General features: G+C 37.2%; 2 protein-coding genes across 3 annotated transcripts in view; one reads left to right on the plus strand and one right to left on the minus strand.

Moving 5' to 3' along the window:
* Window positions 1-3,721, minus strand: part of Not3 (CCR4-associated factor Not3) — a 398,149-nt gene extending 394,428 nt beyond the window's left edge. For both annotated transcript variants that reach the window (XM_067141698.2, XM_067141697.2), the window contains exons 1-2: window positions 3,357-3,721; window positions 2,701-2,933 (exon numbers count right to left, since the gene is read on the minus strand). In XM_067141698.2, the coding sequence (XP_066997799.1) occupies window positions 2,701-2,933; window positions 3,357-3,381 (258 nt within the window). In that variant the 5' untranslated portion in view covers window positions 3,382-3,721. The remainder of the gene's footprint in view (window positions 1-2,700; window positions 2,934-3,356) is intronic.
* A 485-nt stretch (window positions 3,722-4,206) lies between these two features.
* The window catches only part of LOC136863193 (centrosomal protein of 131 kDa), a 253,612-nt gene continuing 239,122 nt past the window's right edge, over window positions 4,207-18,696 (plus strand). The window contains exons 1-2 of the mRNA XM_068226334.1: window positions 4,207-4,333; window positions 10,088-10,288. The gene's annotated coding sequence lies outside the window, so the exon portion shown is untranslated. The remainder of the gene's footprint in view (window positions 4,334-10,087; window positions 10,289-18,696) is intronic.

The raw sequence follows: 18,696 nt of genomic DNA on the forward strand, positions 1-18,696 counted from the left end.
CTCGGTTACATAGTCTGTAGACATGATACAAGAATATTCTTGACACGGCACAAGCCCAACAGCCTATACAATTCTTGTCACGGTATAAGCCCAAAAGACTACACAGTGTCATGTCCACAAATATGGGCCGTGAAAGCATCAATGGCTACGTAGTCTGTGTTTGACACCTGGGGTACCTGGTGATCATATCACAGTATAATAGATGATTCTGGATTTTTTAGTAGTGTGGATTGTCAGGAATGAGTATTGGCATTTATTGATATTAGCCTTTCAACTAAAAAATAATTACAGTGTTAAGTTGTCTGTCATTACTTTCATTTCAATGCACATGTGGCAATTGTGGTACTGATGTCATTGCCACTTTGGACTGTGGTTCAGTTGGTTGTGGACTTAATGGAAAGTCAATATGAAGAAAGAAAGAAAACAGACTGTTCTTTCCAAAGGAGGGAGCAGCTGAAGAAGGTATAGCCTAACTGTAGAAATAGGCAAAGCTAAAATTGGCATATGAAGTATAGCTGATGTTGTAGAGTGCAATTTAAAGATGAAGCAGATTTAAGATACTGGTACATGATTCTACAAATATTTTTCTTTGTGTCATTTAAAAAAAAAAATTGTGGTGTTTGTGTGATCATAAGTTACACTATCGTATATATTTGCTAGGCAGAAAGTTACAAATATTAGCAAACATTGATGGTCATATAAGCACTGAAATTGTAATGCTTTTTTTAAAAATGGAAATCTACAAGTAAATTACAAGTATAAAATTCCTAATCATGACTCCAGTACTGATACATGCACTTAAAGCTCTGAATGGGCAGAGGGAAATTCTAAGTAAACTTCTTAGATATTTATACAGAAAGCAGTACTGTAATAAGCATTTAGCAGAATCCATCTGAGAGATTGTACAGTACGTGATACTTCGGCTCCCTAGTGCTGAATCGGTAGACCTCGGTTATCTTCAAGATTCGTATTGGCAACCTCTGACACAAAAAATATGAAACCATTATGCATCGCCGTGAGACATCTGGCGGTAATATTGCAACACTTCGAATACTGTTGTTATTTACACAGCAATGTCAAAATATAGGTTAAGCTTGAACAGGAGTGATGGAAATCAAGGAACATACAGGAACAACCTAGAACTCCTAAGCAGAAACAACGGTCTCGAAAATTCATATTGATCAATCATACTATCGATTCAATTCAGATTTCATTTCCATTCAATTGGCAGTATTACCGGAACCGGGGTAGCTCTCTCCGTATCCCTCACCCTCGTAAAACGAACTATCACTAAATGTTTCGCAGACTGTAGTTGGATCATTCTGATCATTGTTATTTTTTCAAGTTTGCTCGTGTTCAATTCCTTGTTAGTTATACTTAGCAGGTAAGCTTGATATAAGTGTACATATATAATTTCTGGCAGAGGGTAATTAATGTTTTTGCTGCATTTGCCAAATAGTTCAGGATTTACAGGATCTGTTTATCAACTCAAAAAATGAACATTTCCTTTCCTCTCAGAACAGAGGAGAGGCCATTTATCTCCATATTTACTTCAGAAAGAAACTTTGAACAGGTTAAGCAAAGAGAAAAAAGAATTAAAATGGTGGAGGGCAAGAGCAGAAAAATTAGAAGCAAAGACAAAATCACTTACATGACAATTCCTTCAGCAGTGACAAAAATTCTGGATGGCCCAATAAAATAAGGTCATCAGGAATAATAAATTAATTCACATCTTTGTTCTCGAGGATGACCTAAGGTAATTCAAATTTGGTAAAACTTTTCAACGGTTGGTCCCAGCAAGGTAACACGACTGTGTTTACAGCCTGTCGGTTGTCAGTCACTGTAATTCTGAAAATGGAATCCATACACATACCTAAAAAAAAATGCCTATACCTCCATATATACTATAAGCAGATCAATAATCTGTTACTTGTCAGAACCTAACCAATATAGACCAATACCAAGAAATTAATACACACACACCTAAACAAAATCCAACTCCCTACGCCTTGCTTCATTTGGAATATTAGTAACCAGACCAAAAATATCATTATCCTACATGAATAAGTAGACCTACCCACTGGCCCCCAATCTGCAAGAGTTCTGCCCCTGAATTCATTGCACACAGAGTATTTTCATGAAAACTAAATAATTCTGCCAACGAGAAAGTGTGATTAAACACAATGCTAAAGAAAAAAGTGATTACCAGTTCTTCATTGATTCCTTCATAGTCTTGACAGAAAGAATGAAGATTCACTGTAATTTTGTACATTATCTTTCCCCAATAAGAAATTTTGACTTCTCATTTCAATATGGTAACAGAATGTTTGTCAACACACACTCGAAGAGACACTAAGGCACCGTGTATACTCCAGTATAGTCAATATAAGAATGCATGGTGCTACTTATCACGTCAAACTAAGCTCTGATATTACAAGTCAGTGTCAAATGGGAAGCGTTTTGGCCTCAAGAGGCTACTCAGAATTGACTTTCCAAATGCCTGCAACGCTGTCACATTATTCCACCAGTTAACACATTGGTCTCCACAGAAGAATTCACTGTGTTAAATGTGACTTGCACCAAGCTAAAATATTTTTACTTCATAGAAATCACTGCAAAAGAAACAGCTTCCCATTTCATAGAGACTAATACATCCACACTTAAAAGTATACATGCAATACAAACCGAATAATAACTTACAGTTTCTATCAACTTCCTGTAATCGAGAAGGGTGCTCTTATCTTTAATTTCTCCCGAGGCAATCCAACTCTTAATTTGGTCACGTAACCGCTGCAGCTTTTTAATTTCTTTCTTAAGATCTGCTTCATACTTCTCCTTCTGGTTACTATTAGTTGCATTATGAACTTTTTGCCAGATGTCTTCAAATGTATCCACACCTTCTGTCACTTTCTTAAGACACCTATCTATTTCTCCTGAAACACACACATCACATATTTCTGAAATACATACTATTTTTTTTTAAATTTCAGCGAAAACTAGGACCCAAGGTAGACTACTAGCCCTGTGTCTGCTCATTTTTTGCTATAGCCACACGCAAACACACCAATGAGTTTAAAATTCCTCTATTCGGACATAACCCTATTCTCACAGCTGTAGTTGAGCACTGCACCAATCTGTTTACAAAATATTACCAGTGGAAAAATAGCATGTTGATACAGAATGTCCACACCATCTTATATAAATTACGTAATTCTTGGCTTCCTAAGTAAATAAAAATATACCTGTTGAAAGCAAACATCTAGATTTAACGCATAATAAAGAATTACATTCGCTGAGCTTTAGTAAACAGGTCGGTAGATCAGCAATTCAGTATTTAATTACGAGAAATTTCATACCTTGCAACTTTCTTGTAGCAGCCATGGCTATGTAAACATGTGGAACAATAATTCGTGCATAGTCCAGACGTGCAAACTTGTCACACAACTTGAACACCGAGAACTAAAAAACTTCATAAATATTTCACACGTACAAAATCTGTTCACATGGAATATGGCCACCTTCCAATAGTCGCATAGGAGTGTAATACTATATTCATCCGCCTCTGTATTATGGGCAGAGATTGAGCAGAGAGGTAAATTAATATCAATACCACAAGTTTCTAGACAGTTTGAAAATTTCATCGCTTCACAATCACAATAACCACAAAGTAAGTTCACCCTTTGTCATTCAACATAATGCCCATATTGCCAACAGAAAAACGAAGTTGTACACCTACGCTTAATACCAAAACTGCGCAAACTCCCTAAACCTGCAAAAACAGATAAAAGACAATCGTAAAATCAGCTGATAGAAACAGTAGAATAATTCTACTTTAAGCAAATATGCTCGGCAATGCAATGTGATTTCTACTCTCGTTAAATTTTATAGGAGTTAAAAAATTGCTATACATATCGAAATTTCACGTCGCAATTGCATAATATTAGTGTAATAGCCCAATAACTCCTCTAATCATCATGCGTAAAATGACTTTTTGAACGATTGTAGTGCTTCTAGCTAATTATTTTATTTAATGTACAGCATTGTTTTTTAGCTGAACAATATACCCAGTCAATTATGATCACTATGTTGTATTATAGAACACGCAACTTTGAAATTCGCGCGGAAACTCTATAATCGCTAGCTTTTGTCTATTCTTTAGTTCCCTTTTCCATCACAATCAGCGCCTAACAACATGTAAACAATATGGTGAACAAAAGAGTACATGTCAATACCTGCCAGTGTGCTTTAATTATTTTGAAAGATGTTTTTGCATACTGAGATTGATCGATTTGTATGTAGGAAATTCTGTGCATATTTTCACTCAGTTGCTTAGGTTTGTACAACTACCCTACTCCTGTGTACCACTGTTAAGAGTATTTGCTATTCCATAACTGTATAAGTGATCGAAGAAAGGCACCGCTGTTGCATTGTTGGTGCTTGGTGCTTGATGCTTGTTGTTTTAAGGGGCCTAACGTCGAAGGTCATCGGCCTCTCTTTCGGAGTTGATATTTTCCATGGATCTTTGTTTTCTAAAAACCAAACTTGTTCATGGAGCCATGTCATTAAAATAGGGGCTAATGCATTATACGCTTAGTAAAGAATGGTTTAAATTCAAAGTGGTTTTGAATCCAGTTTGTGTAAGAAGAAACAAAACATTTTTTTTTTGTCTCTCCTGTAAAATGACATTTTTGGTGCTTACAACACACCGGCTTTCTAGGGGCGATATAAAGATTATACTATATACACTACCAACCACCACGGAAACACACAATAGTGAGAAAAAAAAAAAAAAGAAGCCTTGCGCAGTGAATAATTGAATATGGTACTATCCCTTCTGTGGTAGGAAGATAAACAATTTTGTGTTATAACAGGCTGCATTTCTGAAGAAGATGTTGCTGACGACATTAATTCACTCTCCTTGATCTTTCTTGTCTGTGTTTTGCACCCTCTCTTACACTGCTATTGCCTTTGTCAGTGTGCTAACAGTTACTGGGAGAGAGTTAAGTACCGGTACTCTAGTTAATAATCATTTGGAAGTGTTCTAAGCTGGTCAATGTGAAACTTTGAGCATAGACTGGTAGCACTACATTTCAAGGGTCTCTGTTTGCATACATGCTGTTTCTGTTGAAGTTCAAATTTCAACAACATAATGTGTTAATATACTGGAGAGACTTAGAGACTACTACTACTACTACTACTACTACTACTCCACACCCTGGTGTGGTTGTGGGTGCAAATTGTGGACTTGGCCAAGTTTTGTAGCAGAATGCCGCTCCTGTATTTGTCCTTTGAACTGCATGGATTATTTTTTCATCTTGAACATATTCTGTAGGCAGCTCACTATTGTCAACTTCAGTCCAGTTGATCAAGTATTCAAGAGTGACATCACAACCAAGAGCACTATGTGCAGGTTCAATATCACTTGCAGAGGATCTAACATCAGGGCCCTTTACATCGGTGACATTTTCCGTTTCTTCAGTAGAACATTTCTTCCAACAGTTCTGAATGGTAGCTGTGGTAACGCTTCTCCATGCGAGGCCCACTGAATACGCCACGGTCTTAAGATTGTCAGATTGCACATAGATGTCCCTTTCGTTATCACTGAGCAGTTCACGGCGATAGTGTGCTTTAAACCAGGCATGTTCATTTCTCCCATCTATACTGCTTACTATTGCTTGACCAGCCAGGCAGGAAAAGAGTGGGGAATACTGCATTAGAACAAGCAAGTTGTTTCAAGCCTGGGCAGGACGGGAATTCCTGTCCTAGCCAAGACGAAATGTGATCGCTTAGTACTGTAGTTGATATAGCGGAGCCTGTAGGCGAGTGTGATTTTAATTACTTGTGCTATCATTATTAAAACAATGTAACGAGTGTGCTCCACTCTTTGAAGTAGCATAAAACATCGTGGCTATTTATTTTTAATAACAATTATTATATTAAAATATATTGTGATGTGATGATTGCAACATAAGTATCTATACAAAGTAACTGAGAAGATCTCATAACTACTATATTATTACATCAATTTTCTAAATAATCAAGACTGGGAATACTGTTTATTATTCTCTACGTACAAACCGTTTTTGTCTATGCTATACTGTATGTAATATTCACTATTATTAAACAATAATAATGTTCTTCTATAGAAAAATTAATCACGACTCATTTAATTTTTTACTTATTATTATATCAAAATACATTGAAATGTTATGACGATGCAAGTATCTGCAGTATACAAAGTAACTGAAGAGATCTCCTAACTATATTTTAAAGGAGCATAATATTATATTTCAAAGGAACAAATATTGTTCTTCATGTACAAACCAGTACGTCTCTGTATAGTATTAATACATCAGTGAATGAACGCAGTGTAGAGGTAGCGTGCCTGCCTCTTACCCGGAGGCTCTGGGTTTGATTACTGGACAGGTCAGGGATTTTAACTGGATCTGAGGACTGGTTCGAGGTCAACTCAGTCTGCGTGATTACATTCGAGGATCTAACTGACGGTGAGATACTGGTCCTGGTCTACAAAGCCTGAATTTAGCCGAGAGGATTTATCACGCTAAAGTAAACTCGTGTCCTCATCCTGAGGTGGTGCAGCTCTTTTCAGGCACACCCCCAATGGAGGTGAGCTGCGTGTACCATTTGGACCACAGACTAGCCCTCCTATCATTCTTAAATTTCTGACAGTACTGGAAATCGAACCCAGGCCCCCGAGGACGGCAGCTAATAACACTAACCGTTATGCTGCGGAGGCGGACATTTATCACGCTGACCACGCGTCATCTCATCTGCTGATCAGAAGTTGGTTGGCAGGCCAAGGCTCACCAGGGCTGTTGTGCCTTGGGGGGTGGTGGGGTAGTGAACAAACAATAATTGGTCTACATTGGTGAAGTAATTATATACTACTTGTTTAAACAATTAAATATGTATGCAAACTAAATTTATGAATGTAAACATAGATAACAAAATATAAGTAATGCCAGTTTTCAATTATATGTTTTCGTTAATAACCACACGGTCATTAACCCTCTCTGGACCTAGGTTAAACTGTTTATCTCTTACTAAGATCCCCGTCCAGCCAGAAACTCTCTTACTTGGGACACTTGTAGTTGCTTTGCTATGTTTGTTAAATGTGGAAATGCATCTCTGCTGTTTCCCCACCAGTGAAGTAAATTATTATTGTCAACCTGTGGATCGTCTGACTCGTTGGCTGAATGGTCAGCATACTGGTCTTCGGTTCAGGGTGTCCCGGGTTCGATTCCCAGTCCGGTCGGGGATTTTAACCTTCATTAGTTAATTCCAGTGGCCCGGGGGCTGGTTGTTTGTGCTGTCTCCAGCAACTCACAAACCACACATAACAATATCCTCCACCACAATAACATGCAGTTCCAGTACACATGGCAGATGCCGCCCTCCCGCATCGGAGGGTCTGCCTTACAAGGGCTGCACTCAGCTAGAAATAGCCACACAAAATTAAATTACCTGCGGATCTATATTTATGTATCAGTCAAGTTCATTATGAGCTCATAGGTCTCTTGCCCAGTCCGCAAACTGTCTCTCTTTTCTTATTGTTACAGTTTCCCTCGATGTGGTTCCCGACACTGAAAATAATTATTAATATGCTACATGAGAGATCACACTAAACATTAAATGTGTAAAGATAACATTGGTCTTCTTAGAGACAGGCTCAAGTATAAGGCCAACCTTTTGTACACATTTCATGCACAGTTATCTATATGGAGTTCATTATGCCTTTCATCTTGGGGCAACTTATTCGGGGAAGAGTTACTAGACACTAAAATTGCTGCTCCTTTATGAAGAATATAAACTTTAAACTTCTCATTTAGAAACAGGTCGCCAGTTTATTTCAGAAGTTCTGTTATCTGAAAAGTTATTGTGACTTTTTATACCATATTAATTACACTAGCCAACATGATTTTGCGGTAAAATAGAAAATATGTCATTCTTATGGAAATCACTTCCCTGATTCCGAAAATGATGCTATTGTTTTCCTATCACATCTAGTTTTGACGCGATTCGGTGTTTTAGTATCTGCATGAATTCGTAAGATGTAATGTTGAGAGATGTTCTCGTGCAACATTTTTTAGAATACAACTATGTGATTTAATTTGTTATTGTTTGCATTTTATTATAGGTTTATTGCTGTCTAAATTTTCATTTTATAGTTGGAGGCTTCCTGGTAAATTCATAACAAACTCCCCCAGATACGCAATAGACCGCGAGGTATGTAGGATGATGTGATAAGGAACTTAGAGCTAACCAAAGAAAAAAGTGAATTACTTGGTTTAAGATTGCTCGAAAAGAATATGTGGCACATGGTGTTACATTTTCCTGGTACCAAAATCGTGACGAAGAATTCCGAAAGTATTATACTCAAGAAGATGAACTTGTCCTTTGTACGGATGTTTCAAATCTTCTACGTCAATTGGGAGAGAAAGAGTATGATCCTAATAACTGGCGTTTTTTTATTGACTCTTCCAAAAGAAGTTTAAAGGTTGTTTTGCTCCATAATACAAATTTTATGGCATCCGTACCACTTGCACACTCCACATAAATGTCTGAAACATACGAGCCCTTAACGTTGGTGCTTGAAAAAATTAAATATCACAAGCATGGGTGGCAAATTTGCGGTGATTTGAAGATCATTGGATTGTTGCTGGGACAATAAAAAGGCTACACAAAATTTCCCTGTTTACTATGCGAATGGGATAGCAGGGCATGGGATAAACATTGGGATACAGTGAATTGGCCAGAAAGGAAACAACTACAACCAGGATCCAAAAATGTCTTGAATGTAAGTCTTATTGACCGTGAAAAAATTCTACTTCCACCCTTGCACATCAAATTAGGATTGATGAAACAGTATATCAAGGCATTAGATTAAAGTAGCCTATGCTTCCAATATTTATCCATTATATTTCCCTCATTATCAGATGCAAAAATCAAAAAAAGGCATATTTGATGAACCACAGATTCGTAAACTGATGAAGGATAAAAATTTCACCGACACGATGACAAAAATTGAGAAGGAGGCATGGAACGCATTCAAAGATGTAGTGACTTCCTTGGCAACATTAAGGCCCCTCAATACAAAGAAATTGTAAGGAAAATGTTGGTAAAGTTTAAGGAACTCAATTGTAATAGGAGCTTGATTGAAATAATAACATTAAGTTATTTATTAGACCACCTAATCAATACAAAATCGTCTTGGATGATTTACATAAATTTGTTAACTAATAGTGGTACATGTTTCGCCTTCCCTGAAGGCATCATCAGCCATAGTCTTAACCTTAAATTAAAAAGAAACGTCTAAATAACATGTAATAATTAAATGAATTTTAAAATCTTGAAGAGATTTGAAGTAAAATAACATTAAAAATAACAATGATGGTTTAAAAATACAATGTGATGAGATATAATAGTGGAAGTATTAACAAAATTAACATTAGAAGGCTGCTAAAATAAGTGCAATGGATAAAACATCAGATTGTTATACAACAAGTAGTAAGATTGCATAAAAATAAAGTTGATAGTCTGGCGGTTATAATTAGACGATGGCGAAAAATCGTATATGATCAAAGTAAAGAAGAGATAATAAAAGTCAAAGTTAGTCGAGAGATCCAAAGTTAATCATGATCTTGAAGATAAAAGACGAAAGTCAGAGGCATATGGTGAAGTTGTAGAACACGTTGAGATATGAAGTTGTAGAATAGAAGTTGAAGAACTGTTTTAATGTTATTTTACTTCAAATCTCTTCAAGATTTTAAAATTCATTTCATTATTACATGTTATTTAGACGTTTATTTTTAATTTAAGGTTAAGACTATGGCTGATGATGCCTTCAGGGAAGGCGAAACATGTACCACTATTAGCTAACAAATTTATGTAAATCATCCAAGACGATTTTGTATTGATTAGGTGGTCTAATAAATAACTTAATGTTATTATTTCAATCAAATATCATCAATACGGACCAAAAATGATATTTATTACATGTAATGTAATGTGAGCCTTAAGCTTCATTTCTTAGCTTCGCGTCTGGATAATTTCCCTCCAAATTTAGGAGCTGCCAGTGAAGAACAAGGTGAAAGGTTTCACCAGGATCTCAAAGATGCAGAACGACGCTATCAGGGACGTTGGGATGTGAATATGATGGCCGATTGCATGAGACGACCCTTCTAGAGATCATTCAAGAACTTCAAAAACCCAGAAATTCCTCGGAAAACGGAAAAAGATGGAGGTGTGAATCTAACGTGCACATAATGTAAGTAACGAAACTATGTATGTTTAACCATGTAATTTTTATTCAAGGTACGGTTATATTAATTTAAAAGCAACTGTACAGCCGAAACTAAATAGGTGCTTTATGCTTCAGTTTCATGAATTTCAATATATATTAAAAATATAATACAAACCATCTACTTGCTTACAAAGCAGCATTTATGTGTATTTAATGCTTTAAAAATATGATTATGTTTTGCAAGCTGAAATTTACATTAATATATCAAATTTAATCAGTACTAAGTATCAGCAATTTTACGTAAGAACAAAATAACATTTTGTAAAATTGCCCTAAACCAGACGTGATACACCAAAACAAATCTTTTTCTCGAATTCTGCATTTAGAAATTCATAAAAACCACCTATTTTCGTTTTTACTGCACAAAAAAAGGTTCTTTTTGCAGGCTAGTGTTATTTATGTATTTGTGTTATTGTTTATTTTTTGTGTCTGTCTTACAACGTAAATGCAACAGCTTATCATCCAAACATATTAACATTGAATGCAGCCCTGAAGATGGTTTTCCTTTTTTTCCCATTTTCACACCAGGCAAATGCTGGGGCTGTACCGTAATTAAGGCCACGGCCACTTCCTTCCAACTCCTAGGCCTTTCCTATCCCATCGTCGCCATAAGAACTACCTGTGTCGGTGCGACGTAAAGCCACTAGCAAAAAAAAAATTAACTTGGCATCTCCATCTTCAACATTCCTATGTGATATAGCATCCCTGAAAGGCTGCAGAAAGAAATAAGCTGAACAGCTATGTTTTGTTCATAGCCTGTTATTTTCTCCCTGGCATTTTTTGCATCTAGGATTGTTGTTATATCCTCTATTTGGGAGTGAACAGACTCCAGCAAGTACAACAGTATTGTTTCAATAAGGACTGAAATCGACTGCACAGGGTTCTTCTTTTGAAGTATGATACAATAGGTTAGGTGATCTGCAACACCTCATTTGTTTCAGGGATTTTATCTTTCTTGGGACAGTAAATCAGTAGTGCCCCATGCAGTACTAATTATCTTCTTACAAATATTGCACTGAACACATCAACAAATTTCTTTGAAGTTTCTTCAGTAATACAAGAAAATTTATCCCATGCTTGACTAATTTGGTCGCCATACAATAAATTCTTCTGATTCCAATTTTCCCTTTACTTCCTTAATCTTCCTGTTTTCTGCACACACTCGCAACCCACAAAATACTGATTGAATGTGTTTGTTTTCTACTTACCAAGTAAAACTTCCTTCTGTGTTACTCGAGCAGTTAAGAGCAGGACTACTGTCTGCACTGTCTGGCTTGAAGTGTGGTGAAGGTAGCTGCAGCGATAGGGAGTGAAGGTAACTGCTGGCTTCCAAGTGAGGGTAGGCAAGCGGAAGTCAAGTGAAAATATACATTCCTGCTTTAAACACCCAGATAATGCCCTGATCCAATGGTTGGATCTATGCTCTGGTGTTTTTATGGCAAGAAAATGTGTTTTATTTTCCCATCTCTTGACTGTAGAAGATCTGCAGACAGATGTGCTGGATAGTGATCTATGAGGATCACAACCTTCTCTACAAGTTTGAGTGACCATAGAAGTCTTTTCACTGGTGGAGCAAACTCTTCATTGAACCATTTAATGAAAGTCACTTGTCAACCAAGCAATTTTTTTTTTTTTTTTAATTGCTTTACGTCGCAAAGTTTTTTTTGAGTGCTCATATAAGATAGGTAATGATATCATGTTGACATTCTTAAAACATATCAGACTCGGACTTTTTCGTACATTAATAGTCGTTTAAGCTTATGGTTGCTTGATTTGCTTGTTTGACTCATGGTCCTCTCTTACACTTAACCTCACTTCTTTAACAGTGTATGTCTGAGAGAAATATTCATAACCTTATCTTACAAACTAGAAGTAACATGACACAAAATAACGTAACATAAGCACAATAAATATTCTTAGTCTTATTTTAGAAACTACCATTACAAACTAGAAGTAATATAATATAACATAGGCACAATAAATATTCCTAATCTTATCTTTAAAACTATGGTTAAAAACTAGAAGTAACATGACACAAAATAACATAAGCACAGTAAACATACATTCAAACACATTCACTCCAGAAGATTAATTCAATGTGGCAACACACATCGAAGAGATGCTTACGGAAGGATTACTAAAGGAATTTAATCTTTTTATGGCTTTAATGTTATGGGGGAGAGATTTCCATATTCTAGCTCCATTTGCAACAAAGGAACAGGTATATGCTGCTGACATGTTGAGAGAGATAGCAAGAGTGCTGGTGGAAAGAGAATAGGAAATTCAGTAATGAAGATAAGTAGTATGGGATATTCTCAATTAATAGTCAAAATATTAGTACCACTCATGGAGATTTCTATATTGTTCAAATATTAAAAGGGGAAATTTGATTATAATAAGGGGTAACATGAACATCATAGCATAAGGGAAAGATAAATGTAATACAAGAGTTCATACCACGTTTTAATTGGTTTAGTTGATCTCTCATGGCATCAGTTAGTACTACATCACAGTAGGAAAAGATAGGGAGGATAAGAGTATTTATAAGCCTAATCCTCGTGTTTAGTGGCAGCGTATTTTGATGATATTTTAGTGGGTGATAGGAGGTGTACACTTTTCTACAGACATAGGTAACGTGTTCTCCCCAGTTAAGACTCTCATTTATAATTACACCAGGAGTCCTTACTGAGTTTTTATACAGAATAATTTTACCAGATAATGTGAGTGGAGGAATGTTTTTGCTCTTTACTGCACTGATTTGTTTCACCTGCCTAACAATAATAGCTTTGGATTTTGATGGATTAATTAAAATATAGTTTTCGTTAGCGTATGCATAGATATTATTTATGTCAGGGTTCATATGACGTTTTGCTTAATTGATGTCAGAAATTTTGGAGTGACAGCAGATTTGTAGTTTGTCAGCATACAAGTGGTATTTACAGTGCCTTAGCCATGTCAATATATAATTGATATAGATAACAAGGAGAATTGGTCCAAGTAATGAGCCCTGTGGCACTCCTGAATAATTCATCACCCATGCAGCTGACCTAATCTGAAGAATTAAATGTTGTTTTTGTTCAGTAAGATATGAGAGAGAGATCCTAGAGCTGTCTGTCCAAGGTGAAGTGATTTCAGTTTAGCAACCAGTACTTCTATATTTACTGTATCAAAGGCATTGCTAAAATTGAAAAGTGCAAGTAATGTCACCTGTCTTTCGTCCATAACGTATTTCAGGTCATCTGTAAACTTCAGTAGGACAGTGACCGTACTGTGTCCCTATTTGAAACCCGACTGTAAAGTGTCAAATAGTGAGTATTTATTTAAGTAGTCGGTTAATTGCACGTGTACTATGCATTCAAGAGGCTTAGAGAGAGACAAAAGTATGCAAACAGGTCGATAATCTGTTACAAGTACAAGTGAGGAAGTTTTGCGAACAGGTTCTACAATAGTATTTTTCCACATTGTTGGAAAGAGGCAACTTATGAGGCAGGTGTTGTATATATGTGTAATGACAGGAAGAATAGGGTCAATAATGTGTTTCAATATGGATATGGGTATTTCATCAGGTCCTATAGCAGATAATGTGACTGATAGTAGCTTGTCTTTCATGTCCGTCTCTGTGACTTCGCAAAATTCAAAGAATGGCCTAATTGGTGGTAGTTGGTTCAGAAGAGAATTTATAATCTGAGAGATTGTTTGCATTTCAGATTTAATTTTTATTTCAGAAAAATGAGCATTTAATCTTTCCAGAGAGATGTCTGGATTATATGGCTGCAGCAAAGCTTTCTCAGTAACAATGGAACAAAGTTGTTTCCAAATGCTTGCTGCATTTAAGTTTCCAGCTAGGTGTTGGCAAAAAGAAACTTTCATATTTCTGATTATTACTTTAATTCTATTTTGAAGTGTCCGATATTGTTCAAGCACATTGGGAGAGAGTGTGCGTCTGTAGAGCTGGTGTAATGCACCACAGTAAGACATCATTTGTTTGTGTCATCGGTCAGTCATGTAGATGGAGGTCAGGAGACAGTGGCCGTGCTCTTAGGTGCGTGTTTATCAAGGAGGCCAAGTATAAGTAAACTGAAAGTTTCAATTTTGTCAATATCTTTGTCATCCCAAGGACTATTCAAGGTATCAAGTCTCAGATGGTCTAAGTTTATGTGTGTCCCTGAATGTGATGTATCTAGGTTTATACTTAGGTACTTTGAGCGAGTAAGACAAATATATAAAGTCGTGTGGATATGTTGGGAGTAGGGATCTGACCATGTGATGCTATTTTCTGTGGGTTGTTAGTGACTATTAAGTCAGTTAGTGTATGTGAAGATCAGGTATGGTTTGTCGGTTTTAGTGGAGGTATTGTCATGTTATTATGTGGAAAATACTTGGTTTTTATTGGGTTTTTTTTGTATCACTGGTCTGTTCCAGTAAATTGGTATTGAAATCTCAAAAAAATAAAATATGTTCATAAGCAGTCTCTGTAGAACGTCTTCAATGTCTGAGAGGTGACCTACCTGTGGGAGCCGATAAACAACTCTTATTAGGACTTTCACTGTTGTCACAGTGATCTCGGCAAGAATGAACTCAGTCTCGGGTCAGCTCAGTGGGCAGAAGTGCATATAATTTTACATTCAGTATCGTCTCTACAGAACAAGGTTACTACTCCACCTCTTTTATCTATTCGGTCATGCCTGTAAATATTATGGTCCTTTATGTATAGGAATAGTTGTGCAAAACCAGCTTTCACAAACACAAGCTACTTGTACGTTACTATTTTCAATAAGAGCTGTTAGCTCCTTGCGGTGAGGAGGTAGCAATTGAGATTTTAAGTGAATGCAGTTCAATGATCATGAGTTGGCCTGAAATACTTTCACTAATGACCTCTTGTACCGGGGTGTCTCTGGTCTCGGATAGGAGTGGTTATTGGGTAGGGGGGCAGTCAGGTCCACAGCTGGCAGTGGCTATAACGGTACTCATCACACAAAGCAGAATACAATTTTTCCTTTGTAAAAAGAATACAAAGTACAATGCATGCTTCTTACCTTCAAATCTCCTCCGATATTGCTCCAGCTTTTCATGCACTCAGTCATATTCACACTCAAAAATAAAACACTATAATACAAAATTAGGCTAATTGTCATCGTCTTTTACTGTCTACATCTTGCCACTTGAGTATGTCCAGCTCCATGGGTGTGTTTAAATAGTGTTTCTTCGCCTCATTTTCCATTATCACTACTCAACCATCCTGTGACCAGGCCTGTCTTCCCAGATGAGCCTTGTTGAGCTTTACTTTCCTAGAGACAGTGAGAGACCCTGTGACCAGATTATCCGTTCCTTTGAGGGCACGTTTAGCCAGCCAGACTGCATTACATTGATGGTAATGAGTAAATTTCACTATTATTGGCCACTTCCCTGTTGTCCATGGTAAGCTCCATGTTTAGCTTCTGCTTCACCATGTTGAGTACCTTAGCCACTACATCATCCTCTGAGGACTCGCTGATCCCGTGGATGAGGAGGCAGTTTCTTCTGGAGTATTGCCCCGCTTGGTCCAGTTTTTCCTCCTGCAATTTCACTGTTTGCCGCAGTGCGGCTAATTCCTCTTGTATGGAGACCAATTCAGCTCCAACAGTGGCTTGGAAATCTATGAAGTCTGAGTGAAGATCCTGGAGCATGTCATGGGAGGTGATAGCACTATTAGCAGCCACAGTCGCTTGGCCGAGACGGGCGTGAAATTCTTTCATCCGATTTTCAAATGAGGAAACCTTATTCTGCACAGCTTTATGGGTCATATTGAATTTTGTACACTTTTAACGGTACACTAATTAAACTGTTTTGATTACTCCCGACAACTAAATGAATCTTTAAATGAGGATTTGGCTAGGCTAACATGGAACAACTTCACAGACAAAGTTCACTACGTGCCATCTTGGTTGCATTTTTCACATCAAGAGTTCTGGTAGGAAGCAGCCAAAAATATGGGGCTGCTTCATCACATTTGTACATTTAATATTCATTGAGATTGCCTTCAATCATCACTTTGCATAATGCCTGTGGGAAAAGTGCACCAGATTCACTACCACATGACCATGCTTCCCTTTCGGTGTTCATCTGACTTACACTGTGACGTAGTTTCCACCATGAAAACCATGCATCAGATGCAGTCAAGTTATTGTTGCCGTGCGAATCATTATGAAATTTCATAGTTTTGTGTTTTAAGAATTGGTTCTGAAATTAGTACACCTCTCTTTGTTTTCGTAAGTAAGAAACTTCATTATAAAATAGTGTAAATTTTAGTTATTCTATTTCATTTTGTATTGAGAGGTGGGTAATTCTTCTCCTATACTCTGAGTGGCTCAGATGGTTTATCTTCAGATGGTTGAGACGCTGACCTTCTGACCCCAACTTGGCAGGTGCTATTTGGTGGTATTTGAAGGTGCTTAAATATGTCAACCTCATATTGGTAGATTTACTGGCTAGTAAAAGAATTCCTGTGAGACAAAATTTTGGCAACTCAGCATCTCCAAAAACCGTCAAACGTAAAAAGTTAACATTATTATTATTAATATTATTATTGTACCGGGAGGTACACCCGCCCCGTTCATTTAAATGAAGCACCTTGGAAAATGACATCTTAAAACTAAAACTCGCATCTACTAGCGCAAGAAGTTTGAACTTTTCTCTACAGAGGTCTCTACCAGAAAACTTATGTTATGCCCTCTGGTGTGAAGAGGGACTATTAAGATTGCAAATTAATTTTTGTTATTTTAAGGTTTACTAAACTGAATTGTTTATTCTTTGTTTTGTGTTTGTTAAAGTTTGCAACACTTCTATCTCTTCCTGCCAACTTTGGATGCTGTCCAATAGAAAATTTTGTATATTTATTTTTCAGCCAGTTACATCTATCTTATATCTATTTTATTACCCAATGGAAATTGGGGGTGTGTCGGGCCTTAGCCCAGAGTTTCTGGATCTTTCCTCTCTGGTATAAAAGTTGGCACATTTTTCGACCATGTTGTCTTATTCCAGTCTAGTGTGTGTGTTTATAAAGGAGGCGGGGAGCCTCGTCCTTCGCAGAGTAATCCATCAGCTCAAGGTAATGGCAGTCCTATCTAAGAGATAGTCTTTGAAAGCTAGCTCGAGGGCAAGGTTTCCAATCTTTACTAATGTAACTTTAATTTTCGAAACTGTAACGTTCAAAGAAGTCAATATAATTTAGCCGAAATCAGGGAATAGAGAGTGTGATACCCCCTTGCATTCCCTATCAACTTGATTTTGAGGTGACTATGATTTTGTAACCTGTTTCAGTTTGAAATCTTTGTAATTTAAATATTCTCTCCATCTAGTCACCTTGGTAGTATGGGCTTAGCCTCTGTAACTTCGGTCCAGAAGCCCAAATAGGGTTTTAATTTTTTAATTGCATATTTCAAGGAGTGCAAGTGTCCGCCTCCATATTATTTTGATTTCTGAACGTAAAAGGAAATCTTCATGGTGGTGTCGTGAACAACGGAGCTCATGGAGAGGAGGAAAGTGATGTTGGTGAAATTACGCTTGAGGAAGTGGAAAGGATAATAAATAAACTCCATTGTCATAAAGCAGCAGGAATAGATGAAATTAGACCTGAAATGGTGAATAATAGTGGATAGGCAGGGATGAAGTGGCTTCATAGAATAATAAGATTAGCATGGAGTGTTGGTAAGGTACCTCTGGATTGGACAAAAGCAGTAATTGCACTTATGTATAAGCAAGGGAACAGGAAGGTTTGCAAAAACTATCGAGGTATCTCATTGATTAGTTTACCAGGCAAAGTATTCACTGGCATCTTGTAAGGGAGGGTGTGATCAGTCGTTGAGAGGAAGTGGGATGAAAACCAGTGTGGTTTCAGACCACAGAGGGGCTGTCGGGGTCAAATTTTCAGTATGCAACAGGTAATTGAAAAATGCTACAAGAAGAATAGACAGTTGTGTTATGTGTCGTAAAAGCAAAGGTAAAGGCTTCCACCATTTGTAACCTCGGCACGTGATGGGGTAGAGTGGTTAGCTCTACGCCCAGCCGCCTTTGCCCCCACAAATTAACCTGGTACTCATTTTTGGTATAGGCTGAGTGGACCTCAGGGCCATATACACCTCCGGAAGTAGAAATCTCGTTTCTTAAATTTTATGACTTCCTGACAGGGATTCGAATCCACGTCTTTCAGGGTGTACCGAGCACGCCTTTACCGGTTCGGCCAGGCAGCCTCTGTTTATGTGTCGTAGATCTAGAGAAAGCATATGACAGTGTACTGAGGGAAAAGATGTTCACCATACTGGGGGACTATGGGATTTAGGTTAGATTATTAAAATCAATCAAAGGCATTTATGTTGACAATTGGGCTGCAGTGA

The sequence above is a fragment of the Anabrus simplex genome, chromosome 2 (genome assembly GCF_040414725.1).
Source record: "Anabrus simplex isolate iqAnaSimp1 chromosome 2, ASM4041472v1, whole genome shotgun sequence".
Classification (NCBI taxonomy): Eukaryota; Metazoa; Arthropoda; class Insecta; order Orthoptera; family Tettigoniidae; genus Anabrus; species Anabrus simplex.